The sequence below is a fragment of the Drosophila takahashii genome, chromosome 3R (genome assembly GCF_030179915.1).
Source record: "Drosophila takahashii strain IR98-3 E-12201 chromosome 3R, DtakHiC1v2, whole genome shotgun sequence".
Taxonomy (NCBI): Eukaryota; Metazoa; Arthropoda; class Insecta; order Diptera; family Drosophilidae; genus Drosophila; species Drosophila takahashii.
This window is the reverse complement of record NC_091681.1, coordinates 5382662-5397447: the sequence shown is the minus strand read 5'-3', so window position 1 is coordinate 5397447 and position 14786 is coordinate 5382662. Positions and strand designations below refer to the sequence as shown.

At 42.7% G+C, this 14786-nt stretch overlaps 2 protein-coding genes across 2 annotated transcripts; both read left to right on the top strand.

The window, feature by feature from the left end:
• Positions 1–824: 824 nt before the first annotated feature.
• On the top strand, positions 825–2018 carry LOC138913248 (uncharacterized). The gene has a single exon (XM_070216145.1). The coding sequence runs from the start codon at positions 825–827 to the stop codon at positions 2016–2018; it is 1194 nt and encodes a 397-aa protein (XP_070072246.1).
• Positions 2019–12909: 10891 nt separating this feature from the next.
• On the top strand, positions 12910–13720 carry LOC138913564 (uncharacterized). The gene is made up of 2 exons (XM_070217561.1): positions 12910–13503; positions 13559–13720. The coding sequence occupies exons 1-2, from the start codon at positions 13021–13023 to the stop codon at positions 13568–13570; spliced, it is 495 nt and encodes a 164-aa protein (XP_070073662.1). The 5' UTR covers positions 12910–13020; the 3' UTR covers positions 13571–13720.
• Positions 13721–14786: the final 1066 nt, after the last annotated feature.

Sequence of the window (14786 nt, the reverse complement as noted above, 5' to 3'; positions counted from 1 at the left end):
CCCCTTACTAACGATGGCTTTCGCTCAGCGTGGGACATCCTCACTGAGCGTTTTGAAAACAAGCGATTGTTAGTAAACAGTCAATTGAAGATACTCTTCAATGTGCCGTCCGTCACACAGAAGTCTGGGTCAGCTTTGAAAGAACTTCAAAGTACCATCTAGGGGTGCCTTACGGCGTTAGGAATGTCCGATATTCAGGTCGAAACTTGGGATTGCCTCTTGGTGTATATGTGCTCATCCAAACTCCCAAAGCTTACGCTTTCCCTATGGGAGCAGTCCTTTCACAACAAAGCCGAGATCCCTACGTGACATGAGCTGAACGTTTTCCCAACGGAACGTCACAGAACCCTAGAAGCCATAGATGATGTTCGACCATCAGGTTCTAGTCAGGCTCAGCCCAGGGCATCCACATCCAACTCGGCGTCTCGGAGAATAAATTCTTATGAGACAAGGGTAACACCTCGACAACCTAGAGGGTGCGATCTCTGTAATAGAGGAAACCATCCAATACGCACATGCGCCCAGTTTCTCCGGATGACGGTCGACCAACGCATCGCCTATATCAAACGGAAACAGCTGTGTTTGAACTGCTTTGCGCGGACACATCAGCTGCGCGACTGCGAAAGCGCACATAATTGCTCAACGTGCCGCGGCCGCCCTCACACCCTCCTACACCGAGGCACCCCATCCCCAGCGCGCGCAAATCCAAGCCAACGCCCAGATCCAGACCGAATACTCCCGGTCTCTCGGCTGCCAGTGGCACGCAGCCAACACTTCAAAATTATTTTGCGGCAGGCTCTAGGTCAGGTTTCCTAGGCACCGCCATGATTAATATATGCCATCAGGGTTCCAACTATGAAGCGCGAGCCTTAATAGACTCCGGATCTGAGGCGACCTTCATTACTGAGCGCCTTTTCAACCTGATTAAGCTGCCGTTCAAGGTTATCCAAGTACAGGTCTCAGGGCTTAATCAAACGGTCTCCGCTGAGACTAAAAAGCTCTGCCAATTTACGATTCGTTCTCCGACGCGGCCTAGTTTGCAGTTAAACACCACTGCCTACGTGCTTCCGCAAATAGCCGGAAATCTTCCCTCATGTCCGCTTCCGCAACATTTCCTGCGAGATATTCCCGAACTTCCACTAGCGGATCCAAAGTTTTATGAGAGCGCACAAATAGATCTTTTAATCGGGGCCGATATACTTCCTTCCATTCTACTAAGCGGCACCCGAGCGAACATCTGTGGCTCTCTTCTCGGTCAAGAGACCATTTTCGGCTGGATTCTAACAGGACCAGTACCCGCTCCGAGGCAAGGTAGAATTTCATCGTTTTCTACGCATGTTGCACACACGTACGAAGCGTCTCTCGATAAACTCCTCACCAAAGTCTGGGAGGTGGAGGATCTGCCAGTAAAGGTGGCAAAAGAATCCGACGTGATCTGTGAGGATAATTTCCTTCGGACCACCACAAAAGACGATAGCGGCAGGTATGTCGTGAGTCTTCCCTTTCGAGATCCTGAGAACATGAAATGCTCCCTAGGACATTCCAGATCCCTGGCGTTGGCTCAACTCTTAAGAAACGAGCAGCGGCTAAAAAGGGACAGTACGGTAAAATCCAAGTGCGACTCAGTGATTCAAGAATATCTCGACCTCAACCACATGAGAGAAGTCCCTCCTACCCACGATTCAGCGTGTTATTACCTTCCACACCACGCGGTGTTAAAACCGGAGAGTACGACCAAACTTCGAGTGGTATTCAATGCCTCCAGCCCTTCAGACAATGGGGTCAGCTTAAATGATATCCTTCATGCTGGCCCGGTCCTACAGTCCGATCTAACCATCCAGATCCTGAAGTGGCGATATTTCCGTTTTGTGTACAGTGCTGATATCGAGAAAATGTACCGGCAGATCTGGGTAGATCCGAAGCAGACAGCGTTCCAACGTATCTTATTCCGCAATAGAGAAGGATACATTCGCGATTTTGAGCTGAAAACTGTTACGTTTGGGGTCAATTGTGCATAGTTTCTGGCAATTCGGGTCCTGCAACAGCTGGCGACCGACGTGCAACTAACCCATCCAAGGGCGAGTAAAGTTATTCGTGGTTGCATGTACGTCGAAGATGTCCTTTCGGGAGCTGACTCTGAAGAAGAGGCTCACCATTCCATTCGCGAGTTGCAGAGTGCCCTCGATTCGGCTGGTTTTTCCATTAAGAAAGTGGACCTCCAACCATAAAGAAGTTCTGGCTCATATCGAAACCAATCATCTTTTAAACGCCGATTTCCTCGATTTAGATACGGAAAGCACGGCGAAAACTCTCGGAGTCCGTTGGAAAGCAACATCCGATGAGTTTTTCTTCGCCCTTTGTCGTTTCCCAGGCTAGAGCTGTGTGGAGCTCTATTGCTATCCGAGATGGCTATCTTGCCTCTACAAGAACTGGTCGACAACTCCCTGTGGTGGCATGGACCAACTTGGTTGTCAAAGCCACGAGATCAGTGGCCTTCCCAAAGCACCGACTTACAGGTGACCGAAGTGGAAAGGCGTCCTGTCAAGGCCCATGTGGCGTCCATCCCGACAGTAGACATCCTTGATCGCTTTTCCAAGTTAGATAGAGCTTTACGGGGCCTTGCGTATGTCCACCGTTTTGTCCAGCGATGTAAGAACTTGGTCATTAGCACTCAGCGCAGATATTTTTCTAATGAATATCGCTGCTTAAGTCAAAGGCGTCCTGTGTCCGCGACAAGTTCCGTCCTCTCCTTAAACCCCTTTCTAGATCAGAAAGGGCTTATAAGGGCTTGCGGCCGCATAACGGCCTCCGAAAACTTGCGATATGACGAAAGACATCCTCCCGTACGAATGTGCACTCTCTCGACTACTGGTGAACTTTACGCATCTCATAACGTTGCATGGAGGTAACCAGTTAGTCGTACGTCTCACCCGGTCAAGATACTGGATTCCGAGAATAAAGAACTTGGTAAAGGCCGTGATTAACTCCTGCAAAGTCTGCGTTATTCATAAGAAGCGCTTGCAAAATCAGATGATGGGAAGTTTTCCAAAAGAGCGAGTGTCTTTTTCCCGGTCATTCACGTACACAGGGATGGACTACCCTGGCCTATTCGACATCAAAAATTACATAGGCGGAGCGTGCCTAATTACAAAAGGGTATGTGTTGGTTTTCGTATGTTTCTCTACAAGGGCCATCCATCTAGAGCCTACATCCGATCTGACGACCGAGAAATTTCTCGCCGCTTTCGCTCGGTTCGTATCCAGAAGAGGTTGTCCCCGTCAAGTGCAGTCCGACAATGGGAAAACCTTTGTCGGCGCTGCCACCCTGCTCTCCCGAGATTTTCTTCAAGCCGTAAAAGAGTCTGTGACTGATGCGTATAGTCATCAGCAGCTCAACTGGCAATTCATTCCTCCGGGGGCACCCCATATGGGAGGCCTGTGGGAAGCTGGTGTCAAAAGCTTCAAAACCTTATTTTACAAGTCCACCGCTACTCGAAAGTACACCTTTGAAGAGCTTTTTACCCCTTCTAGCGAAAATTGAAGCTTGTCTAAATTCTAGACCGCTATCTCCCATGTCAGAAGATCCTACTGATCTCTTGGCGTTGACACCAGGGCATTTTCTCGTCGGCGGACCTCTTCTGTCTATAGTGGAACCCGAATTAAAAGGGGAATCCAAGTCCATTGTTAATCGGTGGCAACACAAGTGGCAGTCTCCGACCGCAAATCTTTGCGTTGGCGACATGGTAGTCGTCAAAGAAGGCAATCTGCCCTCGAATGAGTGGCGCCTTGGCAGAATCGACTCTGTCTTTCCGGGGGCTGACGGCAATGTCCGTGTCGTCAGCATTCTCACGGCACGCAGGATTTTTAAGCGTCCCGTGACCGTGACCGTGGTTCTTCTGCCAGGAGAACACTCCAACCGTCTTCCTCAACCAACATCCTCCGCATAATTCTCCAAGCATCCTCGCCATCTTATCATTTTTAAATCATCTCCATGTTTTTCTTTTTTTCTGTCCATTACTCCCTACCAGATCACATCATGGTTCCTCGTCCACGCAGCGCTCACGCATTGGAGAGCAGACGTACTCGAGGTTTAAATTCCTACCGATGCCGAGTCTGCCGTGGAGTCCATCCGCTTCGGAAAAGCCAGAGGTTCTGTAACAAGCCTGATCGGGCCTATTAAATAAGACTTAATAGATTGTACGTCTTCACGCCTTTATTGTCTTGACCGGAAGTGCTGTACGCCACAGTGTGACCAACCGTTTCGTATTTGTACATAGTAGACTAGTATTATTTGTATTTATACAGTATTTGTACTTAGACACAATACAGTGTTCTCACTATTATTACACGCTTTTTTTTTTTATTGTTAGGGTTTATCCCAACCATATCTGGCAGGAGGTTTAATAGCTCTACCTGATCGTGATACTACTGTTGGTTCAACCTCTTCTTCAGAACTGAAACCTCCAGGGGTTTCATAATCCATTGACATATCAGTATTACTTTCATTCACAAAAGTACTATCACCTAGAGAGTCTATAATTTCTTCAGTCATTAGATTGTTAGTCTGATTTATATCAAAATTTTCACTTTCTTCAATTACTGGTTCGTCGTAAATATTTACAGTTTCTTCGTTTCTATTTTCGGTTTCGTTTTCTCTTAAATTAACAGTTTCGTTTTCTCTTAAATTAACAGTTTCGTTTTCTCTTAAATTACCATCAGATATATATTCATATACATTGCTACTGTTAATTTGGGTTTTATTCATTAGTCTTCTGTTTCTTCTAAAATAGATATTGAGATCATCTCTTATGATATAAGATCTTTCATTTACTCTTTTTTCAACAATTCCGTATGCCCATTCATTCGCTTTTTTCCTAAATTGGACTTTGTCACCTACATTTAATGGACGAAGAGTTTTTGAGTGTAAATTATAATACATTTTTTGTTTGGACTTTTTATCGGTAAAGCTTTTTTTAACTTTTTCTTCCTCAATATGATTTCTAAACAGCTCTGATTTTTTTATTGGCATTTTGGCTTTACACATTCTTCCAAAGAATAATTCGCATGGAGAGAAGCCTAAACTTGCTACAGGAGTAGCATTGTATTCAAGAATCCTGTACTGGTAATCACTTGCTTCAGAGCATCGTTTTAAAATATTCTTTGCAATCGCCACTCCTTTTTCTGCTAACCCGTTGCTCTGAGGGTATCTAGGACTTGAGAACTGAAGTAATGTATTACATTCATTCGCAAACGTTCTGAACGAGAATGAATTAAAAGGACTGTTGTCACATTTAAGTTTTGATGGGTAACCATAACTATCAAATGTCTTTTTTAGTTGTTCAGTAACATCCACAAGTGATTTTCCTTTAAGCCGATTAACAATCAAGAAGTTAGAGTATGCGTCAAAGATTGACAAAAAATTTTTACCCCCATATTCAAAAATGTCCATTCCTGCCATGTGAAACGGATATTCTGGCGCTTCGTCTTCTATTAGAGGTTCCTTTTGATTATTTCTTTGAAACTTTTCGCATACTTCGCAAGAAGACACCAATTCCTTAATGTGTACGCTCATATTCGGCCAGTAGTACAGTTTTCGCGCTCGAGCTAAGGTTTTTTCAATGCCAAGGTGGGACACATGGACTTGGTTTAGGATTTGTTTTTGTAACTTGGTCGGTATTATTGGTCTGCCAAGGCGAAGTAGAAGACCGTGTTCAAAGTGTAATTCGGATTTGAATTTGTAGAAGTTTTGGCAAAATTGGTCTAATTTATGAAATGATGGCCATACATTTGTAACAAAACCAGCGATTTTCCAATAGTTTTCATCATTCTTCAGAACCCTGAGATAGCAGTCATAGTTTTCTTCTGAGAGACACGCTGCGCGGCTTACTATATGAATTACATTGGATAGATCTGGGATTTCTGTTTCATCTGGTAGTTGGGCTCGTGATAAGCAGTCTGCCACTAGCATATCTCTTCCAGGTGTATACTTTACAGTCATTTTTGGGTATTTAAGGAGATATAGCAGCATTCGCTGCAATGTTGTCACTGAGTCAATGTCCCGGCTTACTAAAACTTCCAGGGGCTTGTGATCGCTTTCTACTAAAAATTCTCTACCGTAGACATAATAGTGGAACCTTTCACACGCAAATACAATCGCCAACAGCTCCTTTTCAATTTGGGCCCACTTTTGTTCACTCTTAGTTAGCGTACGTGACGCGAAGCTGATTTGATGACCGTTTTGCAGAATAACACAACCAAGACCATTTTTGGAGGCATCGGTTTGAATAACTACAGGTTTAGCGCTGTCGTAGACGGCTAAAATCGGACCACTTGTTATAGTTTTAAGTAAGTCATTGAGTTCGTTTTGATGTTCTGTAGTCCACTCAAATAGGGTATCACTCCTAGTGAGATTTCTGAGATTTGCAGTTCTAGAGGACAAGTCTGGTATAAACTTAGCTAGGTACTTAAAAAGTCCAAGAATGCGTAGAACTCCAGCTTTGTCTTCTGGGATTTTAATATTTTGAATGGCATCTAAGTGCTTTCTTTGAGGTTGTATCAGTCCTTCTGATAAAATATGGCCCATAAATTCAACTTGCGTTTTCCTATATTGGACTTTTTCAGGATTGAAACGAATGCCATTCTCTTTAGCTCGCTGAAGTACTTTTAATAACGTTGCATCATGCTCTTCAAAACTTTCTCCTAATATTCCTATATCATCGAAATAAACTATACCATTTGGTATGTCACCAAAAATTTGTACCATATTCCGTTGAAACATTTCAGGAGCGCTATTAATTCCAAATGGAACACGATTAAATTTAAATCTCCCAAACGGAGTCATAAAAGTCGTTAAATCTGAACTAGCTTCATCAAGTTGCATTTGCCAAAATCCATGGGAGAGATCCAGGATTGTAAAAACCTTCTTTCGAGATAATTGTATCATAAATTCGTCTATCGTTGGTATTACGTAATGTTCTCGTTTAATTGCCTTGTTTAACGGCTTGGGGTCCAAACAAAGTCTGAGTTTTCCATTTGCTTTTTCCACTATTTGCAAGTTATTTACCCAGCTGGTTGGGTATGTTACTGGTGAGATTATCTTTTCCTTTACCATAGCACTCAACTCTGGCTCCAATGCCCCTATTAAGCTTTGTGGAAACCTTTTCTTATAATGCAGCACAGGCTGTGCGCCTTCTTTAAGAACGATAGACTGTTCCTTTGGTAACTTGCCAAGTCCCTGAAACAATTGCTTAAATTCCTCTACAAACTCCTCCCTGGTTCGAGGTAAGTTGGAAACTGAATCAATATTCAAATGTTTTATGAGGTTTAATTCTACAGAGGACTTAAGACCTATTAATGGTTCACATTTTGAGTCAACAACTAAAAATGCAATACATTTTACTGTTTCTGAATCAGAACAGATTGCTTTAGCTATTCCAAAATTATTAACTTTAACATTATTATAATCAAAAATGAGAACGGTTTCTTTTTTAACTTCAAGTTTTAACTCTTTAACTAAATCAATTGGGATGCAGTTGACATCAGCTCCAGTGTCCACCTTAAATGTAATAGCTTTTCCATTAATTGTAAATGTTTTTGTCCATCTTATTCTGTTTCGACCGCACTCGCTTATTCTAAGATTAATTTTGTTAATATCAATATCTGATGCTAATTGATTCCCTTTGGTTTTACCTGATTCTATCCAATTAATTGCTGCACCTGTTGTACGCTTGGGTTCCTCGTCTATTTGCCTGTTGTTGTAGTTCTTACTATCAACTGGTCGGCTGTTGCTGTTGTTGTTGTTCACACGTCTCTTCTGCTTGCAGTACTTGGCGAAGTGTCCAGATTTTCCACATGAGTAGCACGTTGTTCCCTTTGCACGGCACTCAGAAAGATGGTTCGGATTGTAAATTGCTCCACAGTTATAGCAGCGACGGACTACTGCGTTAACAGATTTCTCTCGATTCTGGTTTTGAAGGAATTCATTGTTTTTGGCGGCTGCTTCAAATGCTTTACATTCGGTGACGATCTCCTCCAGTTTCTTGTTTTTTGATTCAAGTAGTTTTAGCTGCAGTCTTTTATCATTTATGCCGATTATGAAGCGATCCAGGAGCATCCGTTCTTCATATGCTTGGCCACAGTCACATTTGTAGTCGCATAACTGTACCTGCTTGCGAAGTTGAGTTTCAAACTCTATGAAAGGTTGTCCCTCAGCTTGAAAGATGTTGTTGAACTTGTAGGACTCCATCGTGATGTTTCGGAATGGAACACTATAGTCATCAAATGCTTTTAGAACGTCATCCAGTGAACGGCTAACGATCGCAGCAGTAGACGAAGATGTAGACAAGTCTGAAGATGTCGCCTTGATGCCTACCATGCCAAGTGCAGTTCCATCATTGGGAAACATTGCACAGTGGTCGGGCTTGTACGGAGCCGCGGCCATAAATACTTCTAGATGTGCTATCGCTATGAAATTTTTACCAAAAATCTAAATAAATATTATAAATATATGTAACAAAAATTGGCCAGATCGTACCACTATATCCTATAGCTTCCATAGGAACGATTTTCTGAGTAGTTTCGTTTACATGAGAAGGCAATTAAAAATTCAATTTATGTAATATTAACAAGCTGGTTTGTTTACCGTACGTATTTACAAACTTAGAACTGCAATATAAAAATGTGAGAGTAATTACTTAACTCCACCCGCACCAAAAAAATTATAAAAACAAAACGAACAATGATACGATTTAATATCATTTTTTGGCCGAAGGACTTCAGTTTCATGTGCCTTTTTTTTTTTTAATTAATTTTAGTATTGTATACTAGCTTTAATATGACAAAATAAAAAAAAAAACAAGAGAGAACGCTATAGTCGGGTTGGTGTCCCGACTATCTAATACCCGTTACTCAGCTAAAGGGAATGCGAACGCTGTACTCGGGTTGGTGGCCCGACTAATAATCGTAACTCAGCTAAAGGGAGTGCGAGGGAGATAAATACATAAATTTTGATTGCGTATAACTTTTTAATGAATGGTCCGATTTGAAAAATGTCTTCTACATTTCGATAGGTATACACAACAAAATTACATTTATACTTCTCGGAAATCTTTAAAGATGTGGGCGCAGGACCCATTTTAAAATTGTTTGTGGGCGATTGTGGGCGTTAGAGGGGGCGTGGCGCTCTTCTAAAATAAACTTGCGCTGCGTAGGAAGCCAAAGAATATGTGTGGGAAATCTCAACCTTCTAGCTTTTGCAGTTTCTGAGATCTCAGCGGTCATACAGACGGACAGACGGACATGGCTAGATCGACTCGACTAGTGCCCCTGATCAAGAATATATACTTTTTATGGGGTCGGAAACGCTTCCTTCTAGCTGTTACATACTTTTGCGCGAATACAATATACCCTTTTACTCTACGAGTAACGGATATAAAAAAATATAATCTATTAGTAATTCAATATTTAGTGTTGGAAAACTATTCACAATCACGAAAGACGAAGACAAAGGAACAGCACAACAAGTAAAAAGCGGCAAAAAATTTGTTTTTCGGCCAGTTCTGCCCTTGAAAAATTTATGAAGGTGTTAGTATTTTTACGATTGTGGGCACATCTGCAAATTTCTGCAGTCAATTTTAACACACATGTTACCTGAAACCCAGACGAAAAAATTGCCATACCAACAAATTGTGGAATTTTGTGGGATCATCGCTAAAACCTTAGCTAAACATAAAAAATACGTTCACAAAATAGACACAAAACATGTATTATTTCAAATTGATGTAACAAAAACAATTTAACAAGTACGATTATTATACACATCTCGACTTATAGATAATACCTTCAACTTAAAAATCCATATCACAGAATATTAATTTGGACACGAAATATAAGAAATACACGGTTTCAAAGTTTAATGTTGCTGCGAAAAATTAGTGATGCGCCCAGTTTTGCTTTGCTACTTAACACGTGCTCACGACTTTAGGTCGATTTTTAGAAGGTACTGATATTTTTCCAGAAATATCTGGTATGCCACGAAAAAGCTTGGGCATTTTAGAGAAAAGTTGCATACCCTTGGCCCATTTTAGGTTCCGTCGATTTTTTGAATTTTGGCCTATGGGCGCCACCACTGTGCATTGTGTTGTATATTTCCGTAGCTTTTGATCCAGCCAACCACAAGAATGTGGCAATCTTCTTCGCTTCTGGCTCTGCATCTTTGCTAGACGCTATCATATACATGATGAATGATCTTTTCCACTTTGGCCACTCATGCGCCAGCATTGAGCAATCAATTTCTGGCAAGACACGCTCCATTGTGTTCCTTGTTAATCAAAGATTGATATTTTCACTTTTGACACCATGTAACAAGCCTGATCGAGCCTATTAAATAAGACTTAATAGATTGTACGTCTTCACGCCTTTATTGTCTTGACCGGAAGTGGTGTACGCCACAGTGTGACCAACCGTTTCGTATTTGTACATAGTAGACTAGTATTATTTGTATTTATACAGTATTTGTACTTAGACACAATATAGTGTTCTCACTATTATTACAGGTTCCTAAAGCTGAGCGCAGAGAAGCGGCTTCGAGCAGTGCTTGTCAACAAGTACTGCTCAAATTGTCTCGCTCACGAGCACTCCGTCGTGAGTTGTCGCAGTGGCGACAAGTGTAAAACGTGCAACGGGAAGCACCACACGCTCCTCCATATGCACGAGCGCCCTCTGCCGTCGGATACTAATCAGCGTTCGCGCCGGCAGAATCCGCCAACTCGCCAAGCGCTGGCCCCGGCAAGGCGCTCGGCATCCGCCGCTTCTCAGCAGCGCTCGCGCCGGCAAGATCCGCCAACTCGCAGAGCTCTTGCCTCTCCGCCGCGCTCAGCCTCCTCGACACCGGCACCGTCACTGGCGTCCATCCTCCAGCGGCACAGTGTCAACGTCCTGCCGACGGCCATGGTTATCCTGGAGACCGGGCTCAAGATGTTCGACACAGCCGCCCTCATCGACCCGTGTACGCCGACAAGTTGCATCGACGCATCCCTGGCGACTGCGTTCCGCTTGCCGACTACCACTGTCGGCGACGAGCGGATTTGTACGGCGACGATTCGGTCGAAGCGGGACGACGATTTCAAGTTGGAGGTGGTCCTGAAGGTGGAGTCGAACGTCCGCATGTTCCGGAATGTTTTCGCCGCTCTCCCCTCTCTTAAATCAAATAAAAACACCTCTTAACGAGGTAAAAAACTAGTGACGATCGCACCTTCAACATACAAAAGTTCTGATATCAACATTTGTGACGAATAATTATTACACTCGTCATTAAATTCACTTTCTAATATTTTCTCATTCGGCCCGCCCTAGCGTACTATTTTAGCCTTTTTACCTTCACAGGCATTTTCTATTGCAGCGTGCCGAATGAGAAAAATCATTCGACGGGTATTTTCAATAGAAACACAGCTAAAACATTGCGAGGGGGCATTTATCCCCACCGGCCCCAACAGCTCCAAATTTCGAAATTTGCACTTTTTCACTTTCACTGCTTTCTTTCCCAAGCCAATTGATTTTCTTAAAGTCTTGGTATGCAATCCTTTAAGTTTTTGCAATACCTTTCGATTGGTGTATTACTCATTACGATCGGACTATTACAGCAGATTTTCAATTTTGCGGCTATATAATAGTAGTCGCCTTTGCACACTCTCCTGGTGCGCTTCGTCACTACATGGACTGCCGTCCGTAGTGATTGCCCGCTCTCCCATAGTCTGCGAATGCCTACTCGCCCGCACTGGATGCTCGCGATTCCAGGCTCTCCCGCACTGGACGCTCTCTTCCAGGCTCTCCCGCTTTCCCAATCCCGGGATCTCTCCACAGCGCTCTGAAGCACAGCGCTCAATTAGCTTAAGTTTAGTTCTCATTGTCAACTACATGAAATACATCGCACGGCCGGTCCGCGCTATTACCGAAAAGACCATTGTGTTAATATTTTTCTCGCGCTTCGCGATCGTCAAGTGTTTCCAACTCTCTTCCACAGCTTGCCACCCGGCTACGTGCAACAGCCGCAACGCCGACGAAGCTGCCTTCCATAGACGAACACTTGCGACGCCCCCCACGTACAGGATCTAATCAACGCCAATGAATATACGTGCAACCAACTACGCGAGTGGTGTAGGGTTTTAAACCTTGTTACTCATGGGAATAAAAACACATTAGCTGCACGGCTGAACGAAGTTCCCTTTCGTGGAAGATGCCCTGCCGTACAGCAACAACATCGGCAAAACGAAGCGGACAATGCGCAGAATGTTCTGGAGCAGTTGTTGAGGCAAACGAGGAAGCGAACGACGAACAAGAAGGAGAGTCAAACGATGAACAAGAAGCTGCAAAATCAGACAAAGAAGCGAACGACGAGGAAGAAGCAGAGATATCAAACGGAGAAGCGAATAACGAACGAGAAGAAGAAGAGTCAAATGAAGCGGCGAACGGCAAGCAAAAGAAAGGGAAATCGAACGAGAAGACAGACAGCGAGCAAAATAACGGAGAATCAAACGAGAAGATAAATGACGAGCAACAGAAAGGAAAAGCAAATGAGAAGATAAACGACGAGGCGGGAAAAGAAAAGGCAGATATCGACAAGGAACTTAAAAGTGACCAGAAGTTAATTTTGCAAAATGAAGACGATTTTCAACGAGCAAGAATGAAATTGCTGGCCAGAGAGTTGGAGTTAATGAAGTTTAAAAAAGAGCTACTGCAGAGAGAGAACGATTTGTTGAGAGGTGCTGGTGGAGCGGGTTCACAAAAAATTTTAAATGATGATGAAATTTCGTTCCAAACTATAAAATAAATGCTGCCGGCTTTTGTTGGACAAACGAGTGTTAGTGTGTGGCATGCACATGTAAACGTACTAAAAACTACGTATGCGTTGACTGAGAATAAACTTCGATCCCTTATATTCAGCAAACTTAAAGGTGATGCACAAACTTGGGTGTTCTCAAAACCAGAGTTCGCAAACGAGGTGATTGATACCCTTTTGCTGTCGATGGAAAAGGCGTTTCTTCCGAAGGAGAGTGCCATTATTTTGCGAAAGAAGTTTGAAGCGCGCAGATGGCAAACCAATGAATCGTTTTCGGCCTACCTCAATAGCAAAGTTTTGCTGTCTAACGGACTTCAGATGTCGGAGAACGAGTTGGTCGACTATATCATCCATGGCGTACCAGTTCGGCAAATTTGCACAAGTGCCAACATGATGTGTTTCAAAACGAAGGGTGACCAGCTGGCGGCACTACGACACGTTAATTTAGTTGCCCCAAAAATCAAAGGAGCCACTAACACCGGTGGAAAGGTCGAGAAGCAGGCTTTCCGGTGCTACAACTGTAATTGCTTGGGGCACATCGCCTCAGATTGCCGTAAGCCAAAACGAGAAGTTGAAGCCTGCTTTGTGTGTGGAAGGATGGGTCACCTTGCCGCAGCCTGTGAGCAGAACAAGAAGACATCAGCCCCAGCTACTCGCAAGGAGGATTACGTAAGATGTTTAAAGATAGAAATAGAGGGTAGTGGTAATGAATCGTTTTTTATAGAATGCCTACTAGACTCAGGTAGTCCAATCAGCTTTATAAAAAAATCGTTTGTACTGGCTAGCGTAGACATGAAGCCAGCGCCTCCAGCCATATATTTTGGATTAAACTCCAGTAAATTGATAATTTTTGGAAACATTTTTATTTTTGGTAACAATATATAACAAAAGAAGAAGACTTGAAATGTTAGTTGTTCGGGATGATTCTATGAATGAAAAGGTAATATTGGCTAGAGATTTCTTAGATACGAGTGGCGCTTCTATTGTCTGGAACGAAGATCAGTTAAGCCTAACAAACGAAAGCACAAACGAGAGTACAAACGATAGTACAGGTATAAATGATTCAAATGATATGGATAAATCAGATTGTAGAAACGAATTCTTTGGGAAAATTTGTATGATTGAATATGAGTCTAATGAGGAGAACGTAAATGTGGGGATAAACTTAAACATAAATGATAAGATTACTTTTGAAAAATTGTTTCGTAAATATTACACTGACCAATAGTACCGGAAACAAGGTGCGAAATGAAAATGACGATCAATGATCCCAAGCCATTTAGCTGCAGCTCCAGACGCCTTTCTTATGCCGAAAAAAATGAGTTGCAAAAGATTTTGGATGAGTATATTGCTAAAGGATACATCAGACCAAGCGAGTCTGAATTCGTGTAACCAATAGTGTTAGTGAAGAAGGCGTCGGGCGAACTTAGAATGTGTATTGATTTCAGAAAGTTAAATAAGTTAGCAGCAAAAGACAGTTATCCAATCCCTTTGATAGATGACTTACTGGATCAAATGACTGATAAACAATGGTTTACAAAGTTAGACTTCAATAATGGGTTTTACCATGTTTTTATGCAAGATGAGTCGGTGAAGTTTACTTCGTTTACAAAACCATTAGGCCAATTTGAGTTCCTAAGGATGCCATTTGGGCTGAAAAACGCGCCGTCTACGTTTCAGAGGTTTATAAATAAAATTTTTAGTGATCTGATAAGAGAAGACGACATAATGATTGCGACAATGGATATAAAGAGCCAAATAGAAATCTTAAAAGAAGTATTCGATAGACTAACTAGAAATAATTTGGAATTGAGGCTAAGTAAGTGTGAGTTTTTCAAACGGAAATTAAATATCTAGGGTATACGGTTAATGGGTACGGCATCAAAGCAGATGGAAAGGGTATAGCGGCGGTTACAAATTTTCCTGTTTCTTCGAAAACTAGTGAGGTACAA

What these genes read in the sequence shown, in the direction of transcription:
- LOC138913564 (XM_070217561.1), top strand. Translation starts at nt 13,021, where the DNA reads ATGGAAAAGGCGTTTCTTCCGAAGGAGAGTGCCATTATTTTGCGAAAG.
- LOC138913248 (XM_070216145.1), top strand. Translation starts at nt 825, where the DNA reads ATGATTAATATATGCCATCAGGGTTCCAACTATGAAGCGCGAGCCTTA.